At 44.0% G+C, this 6665-nt stretch overlaps 1 protein-coding gene across 1 annotated transcript; it reads right to left on the reverse strand.

The window, feature by feature from the left end:
• Positions 1–221: 221 nt before the first annotated feature.
• Positions 222–6656, reverse strand: LOC109933502 (proton-associated sugar transporter A-like). Its single transcript, XM_048615211.1, has 4 exons — positions 6632–6656; positions 5046–5222; positions 1703–1908; positions 222–592 (listed from the first exon to the last, which is right to left on the reverse strand). The coding sequence occupies exons 2-4, from the start codon at positions 5200–5202 to the stop codon at positions 329–331; spliced, it is 627 nt and encodes a 208-aa protein (XP_048471168.1). The 5' UTR covers positions 5203–5222; positions 6632–6656; the 3' UTR covers positions 222–328.
• Positions 6657–6665: the final 9 nt, after the last annotated feature.

The following is a 6665-nucleotide window of genomic DNA, read 5'->3' on the forward strand; positions in this document are numbered from 1 at the left end:
TCTCCTAGATGACCAACATGTGGTTGAGGCTTCCCGTTAGGCGTCAGTCACTTGTCTGAATGGAGTAGAACCGGATCACTTGCAAACCATGCATTTTACTCGCACTAATTAACTAGTCAACATCTTTGTTATTTATATATTTTATATATATATTTATATCTGAGGTACCAGCACCAATTAGAAAAAAGGAGGAATTAGTCTTCATTGTTTCTGTTCCTGTTTGAATAATGATGACTTAATGTTGTGGGATCTTGGGGAAAGTGCAAATGTCCAGTGGCTTATTCTAGGAGTCAGTTCCTTGAACAGATTGAAAGTGGAATTTGCTAAGTCAGACATTCATGAGGAGGGGAGTCTGCTCCTCACCATTATCATCAAGAGGGATGTCATAAATCACAAACAGAGAAGAGTACAAGCACCCGATGAAGGAGGTCAGGCTGGCAAAGTACATTACCCCATTGGCACTGCCCACGACTGATGTGAGTGGTCCCATCACTATGGAAACGATGATCTGTGCAAGGAAGTACTGGCAGCTCAGCAGTGAAATGTCCACACCCATCCCCCGCTTGGTCCCATTCGCATTCGGTCCTACAAACTAGACAACAATAGCATCAGCTGTGTTAGAGAAAGAAATGCATTCGCATTAGTGTCATTACAGTAGATTGATGGCACAACTCATCAAAAAAAAGGCTTTGATAACTTTTAAACACTCCAGTTTTGTACACCATCCTGAAGGTGAATTGATGCTGGGAAGGTATCTCTTGAGCTGATGGACAGTGGGCAGATCTGTAATTTCCTGCTATTGGCAGGCATGTCAGTTTATCGCACCATACCTCTCCTGAGCCATTTGAGGAATCCCCGGTCAAGGCTGACGCTATCCACAGCCAAAGAAAAGTTAACACCAATTATAGACCGAGTAAAGCAATGGGAGACAGGCCAATTTAAATTTTGCATTCAGCCTGTGGGTTCCTGTGGTGTTGGGAGCATAGCAGCTGCCTCCTGATAGCTGACTAGTGATGGGGAGCTATACTGCAGAGAGACTCAGAGTTCCTCCCCAGGCTTACCTGGCCACAGCTGCAGCCACCGAGAGTCCTGTGGAGATGGGTGGGGGGTGTGTGTGTGTGTGTGTGTGTGTCCTCCACAAAGGTGGCCAAACAGATGATGAAGGAGTTTAAAATGAGGCTCTCTGTCTTCCTTAATTCCAGGCAGGCTGCAGCTATTTCCTTGTTGAGATGCTCCCTTTTGGCGCATGCATTCTGTTCATTTATTGGCTAGTCAAGGCAAAATCAAGGTTAACTGTTCCCAACTAGCATTTGACACCAATGCCAAAGTCCTAACCCAAATTGTAACATCTTCCTCCAGAGTTACTGGACATCTCCAGGACAGGTCCAGCATGACTTGGATACCAAAGAAATCCTTCTACATTCTCCCATCAAACCTATCCAAGACAGATGTGTAATGGGCTAGATATGGAGTAAAGCTGTTTACACTGTCCCATCAAATACTCACGAGGCAAGGAAGGAGAGAGCAATCGCCTTCTCCATTATCTTATAACTCTCAAATCCCAGTCTGAAACTAATTAAAGAAGTACACCCTGAATTGACTCCCAGTTTCCCTTTTCTCCAGAATGTACCTCAACCTCAAAATACTCAAGGTACCAGTTGAATGATTAGTTTATAATTTTGTAACCTTTATGTGGTTATACCTTTTTGCTGTGGTAGTATTCACACAGCAGCGAGTAGGGTAGAGTGCAAAGTGAAGAAAACAGCAGTCCATATGTGACACAGAGCGATAAAAGAACATAGCTGTTCCTGGACAGAGTGGCAATGCCAGTGCCAATCCCAAAGGATAGATAGCCAAAGAAGTAGAGAGTTCGGATACTGAAGTATTCCTCCAGTTTCTCCAGGAGTGCTGTAGAAAATAAGAAACAGGTGATAGAACAACAGCTACTTGGCTGCTGGTGGCCATGGTTTGATGCCCAGAGATGTCACACTTGGATGGTAGTTTATTGGTTGTCAGATTGTGGGTGCACTGTGCCAGATGGTCATGCATTAGCAAAATACTGCAAGAATGGAAATCTGAAACAAAAAAAGAAAATGCTGAATATATTCAGCAGGTCAGTAAGTATTTGAGTGGAGAGAAACAGAGTTAATTTTCATGTAAATACAACTTCTAAGAAGATAGCACCTTAGATTGTGGGGTTTGGGTCGAGGGATATTGGGTAATGTGGTATGGCAGTGTATTGGGTGATGGGTGGTGAGTGTTGAGTAGTGGGTGGCAGGTGTTAGGTGCTGGATTTTGAATGTCAAGCGGTGGGTGTTGGGGGCAGGTGCTGGGTGTTGAGTGCTGGGTGGCAGGTGTTGGGTGCTGGGTGGCATGTGCTGGGTGGTGGGTGTTGGGTAGCGGACGTTGGGTGGCGGGTATTGGGTGTGGATTAGTGGGTTTTTGGCATTGAATGTGAACGTTGGGTGGTGGGTGTTAGGTTTTGTGTGGTGGGTATTGGGTATTGTGTGGCAGGTGTTGGTTGGTTGGTGTTGAGTGTTGCGTGTTGAGTGGTGTGTGTTGGATGGCAGGTGGTGGGTGTTGAGATGTGGATGTTGGGTTGCAGGTGTTGGGTGACAGATGTTGGGTGGCAGGTGGTAGGTGGTGTGTGGTGGAGGGGTGTTGTGTGGTGGTTGGTGGGTGGCGGGTGTTGGGGTGCGGGTGTTGGGTGTTGAGTGGTGGGTGTTGGTGGTGGGTGCTGGGATGTGGTTGTTGGGTGTTGAGTGGTGAGTGTTGGTAGTGGCTGTTAGGATGCGGGTGTTGGTGATGGATGTTGCGTATTGGGTGGTGGATGTTGGTGGTTGGTGTTGGGTGGTGGGTGTTGTGTGGCCGCTATTAGGTGGTGGATGTTGGAATCTCGGTGGTGGGTGTTGGGTGGTGATTATTGGGTGGCGAATGTTGGGATGCAAGTTTGGGTGGCGGTGTTGGGATGTGGGTCTTGAGGTGGTGGGTGTTGGGGGTTGGGTGTTGGGTAGCTGTGTAGGGGGAGGGTCACTGAGTGGGGTGGCGATGGTTTAGGCTGTGGCTGTTGGATGGTGATGTGTTAGGGTGGTCGGCTCCCTGGTGATTGTAAACGTTTTTCACACTGCGTTCCACTTTCACCAACTTCAGTAACTCGGTAACTAACTTTGATCTTAAATTTTTAGTGTTGGCAGCTATTCTTTGAGTTCATGGGAATATATGTAGAGGATACTGTGTGGTAAATGGGGCTATTAATGATTTTCATTTGGTAATTGAGGGTAGATGAAGTGGATGCTCAGTGGCTAACTGGGATATAAAGGTAGTTTCCTAATGAGTGACTGAAATTAAGAAACAAATAGAGAATATGTTATTCAAAAAGACAGTTTTTTGAAGAATGGCTTTCAGGTTTTATTCCACATTCCAAAAAAAACATTATGAAAAGGTTGTGGCTCGATTTTCCAGATATTCAAATCCTGTTTTTTGTTGTGATGAGTTCTGAAGTTAAGTGTGTTTCACACTTCTCTACAAAGGCAGAGATCTGGGGTGTGACTATCCAATTAAGAATTCCCCTAGCCTCGGAGGTGCCCCTGCAGCTTGTGTACATCAACAGGAACAAAACTAAATTAGAAAACTGTTGAAAATCTAAAATACAACCAGAAAAATTGGGCAATTCACAGCAGTTCCAAATGCAGCTGAAAGAGGAAGAACAAGATAATACATGTTACATAGAAACCTTTATCATAGAAAGTATCTAGCTTTCCAGATTTTGGCTGCCACCTTCCAAGCCCAGATTTTCTATTTTATTTTTTGTTTACATGCAGAAATCTCAGAGAAGAAACAAAGCTACATTTACGCTAAAGATTACGTCTCACTGAGCCAAACTGGTAACTCTGCCCACAATCATCATGGCCACCCTGTCCACAGTCAACATGGACACATAGCCCAGTGAATATAGCCACCTTGCACATAGTGAATATAGCCACCTTGCACATAGTGAATATAGCCACCTTGCACATAGTGAATATAGCCATCCTGCCCACAATGAACACGACCACATTGTGCACAGTCAACGTAGCCACCCTGGCCAGTGAATGTGCCCACAGTCAACATGGCTACCTTGCCCTGTGAACATGGCCACCATACCCACAGTCAACATTGTCATCCTGCCCAATGAACATGGTGTCCCGGCCCACAGCGTGGGTGTTCATAGATTTTGGTGTTTTACTAAAAAAAAGTGCAAAATGAGCACAGATGCATATTTTTGCAAATTCCTTATATGATTATTACATAGAATTCACAGCTCCAAAACTGACCATTTGACCTGTTTTATGGTTTATGCTCCACTTTACGTCAACTAATACTGTCAGCATACTATCCTTCTGCAATGTAAGCTTGTTGCATAATTTTGCATTCAAATATGTTTTCCAAACTATGGATTTCAGATCTTCTTTCCTGATTCTTTTCCTGAGCCAAATCACATTACTCAATGTGATTACTAAATTCAATTCCCCAGATTTGACACTAAGTTTCCCATTTGTGATAAGTGGATGGATCCGTGACTATTGTTCTCACCCACTGAATCATAATCTTGACCTTCAGGTAAGATCCACATGCATACCATTTAGTGACTGGTATCACTGCCCTTTCACTCTGTGCTGTTCTTATTCAAAATTCACATAGGTTCTTTTCCAGTAGAAATTTGGAAATGGCGGTCAGGAGCATGAACACAGTCTGTAATTCAATATTTTAAAAGGACCCTCTGGTCATGGTGTAACATGTGTAGTCATTGCATCTTGCTATAGAAGATCTGTCATTGAATTGTGGTCAGCAACTTAATTTGTCTTATGGCATGCAATAGAGATTCTGTGCATGGACATTTTACCTGTACTCAATTATTGCATACTCTGGAAAAATATTTAACACACTTAGGATTCATCGTATCAATATCAAAACAGCAGGAAATAAAAAAATGTGGCAAGAGGAATCTCATGCATTTGAACCTGTAGGTAACAGAGTCCCACACACCAGGAGATCAAATTCCCTACCTGAGTAAAAAGCAGCACTGAATGCGTAGACGCACATACCCCAGCAGCCCACGCTCACTCCCGCATTATATTTCTGAAATGCTTCTGAGTCATGAGGGGCCTTGGGGTCACCGCCGTACACCACCTCCCCCATGAAGTCAGTGTAAAACAGCAGCATGCCTTCAAAGGAGAGCCAGCCTGCAGAGACAGAGTTCATGGCAGTAACAGACACAAGCATGAGTAGGACAGGAAACCAGATGATATTATAGAAGGCTATTCAGTCCTTTGGACCGACTTGAAAGAGCTATCTAATTAGTTTTGCTCAACCACTCCCACTCCACATTCTTCTTTGGAAGTTGAATCTGATTCCACCTCAAAAACCTGCAGTACTAAAATTTGATTCGTTTGCTAATCAAATATGTGGCAGCAACTAATTCTGTAAATTCAGAGTTTTCTTGTAGTATTTTTATGTTTGCAATCAGTGGTCAATGGCAATGAATGTGGAACTACCATCTCAAACAACAGTGTCCCTGAAATAGCTGCACAAAGGCCGGTACCCCGTCATCAAGTCACCCTTTAGTTATATGTGCACAGTACATGCACTCTGACCAGTCAGCTCAGAGCCAATCCCTAGAATGAGGAGACTCTCTGAGACTCCTGTTTATATCTGTCAGCCAAGGCTCCCTGATTAACAACCCCAATTGGGGATCTCATAGTCAATGGGATCCACCTGGCCGTCATTCCAATCACCATAGTCCCCTTCATAGAAAAGAGATCCACGTCCCAATGTTACGGTCCTGTTGCGTAATCACACCGCACAGAGCATTCACAGTCAAGGACTCGGGAATCGGGAGCTAGGCAGCAGTGCTATCGACTGTTGGTGCTGGTGACTTGGGATTTAGAGCAGTGTCTGCAGGAAGGTTGTCTAGGGCTAGGTGACACCTGGTGGCGATACTGTAGAACTACAGCTAGTCTCAGACACAATGAAAGAAAGATACAAAGTAGAAATTGCAGGCTTCTGAGGAAGGGTCACTGGACCTGAAATGTTAATTCTGATTTCTCTTCACAGATACTGCTAGACCTGCTGAGTTTTTCCAGCAGATTCTAGTTTTGTTTCTGATTTCCGGTATCTGCATTTCTTTCAGTTTTTATTTCGAAAGAAAGATACATTTTTATTCTGTGCACTGACCTTTACAGAGACTGGGCCTTCAAGTTAACAGTGCAGGGGAAGGAAGGGAACCATTGCTGGAGATGCTCTGCATGATCAGAAAGATGAATTTGAAATAAAATGAATGCCGTCTCAATGAACAGGCCAATGGAGGTGAGGCATTGAAGGAGGATGATGTGATCATCCATGTCCAAGATTACAAACAGGTTGAGAATGGTATAAAGGGATAATGCACCATGGTCACAGTCACAGAGAATATTACTTGTAATTTTGGGCAGTGTTAAATCAGTACTATGGGAGAAGCCACATCATTGCTGTCTTAGTGGGATGCACCTAATCCCTGTCCTATGTCCCATTTCATTCCCATATCCATCTTCCTAGTTCAGTATTTATCAGATTGACATTCAATGACTACTGAATAGAAAATGAAAGACTGTACCTAAGAAGTGATTGACACACAGATTCCGCAATGG

This window comes from Rhincodon typus, chromosome 31 (assembly GCF_021869965.1).
Source record: "Rhincodon typus isolate 14 chromosome 31, sRhiTyp1.1, whole genome shotgun sequence".
In the NCBI taxonomy this organism is placed as follows: domain Eukaryota; kingdom Metazoa; phylum Chordata; class Chondrichthyes; order Orectolobiformes; family Rhincodontidae; genus Rhincodon; species Rhincodon typus.

Excerpts from the sequence above, each read along its gene's own strand:
- LOC109933502 (XM_048615211.1), bottom strand. The coding sequence starts at position 5,202 with ATGCTGCTGTTTTACACTGACTTCATGGGGGAGGTGGTGTACGGCGGT. Across the intron at positions 1,909-5,045 it reads CAGTGCTGCTTTTTACTCAG|CACTCCTGGAGAAACTGGAG; the intron begins GTAGGGAATTTG and ends TATTTTCTACAG. Across the intron at positions 593-1,702 it reads AATACTACCACAGCAAAAAG|TTTGTAGGACCGAATGCGAA; the intron begins GTATAACCACAT and ends ATTGTTGTCTAG.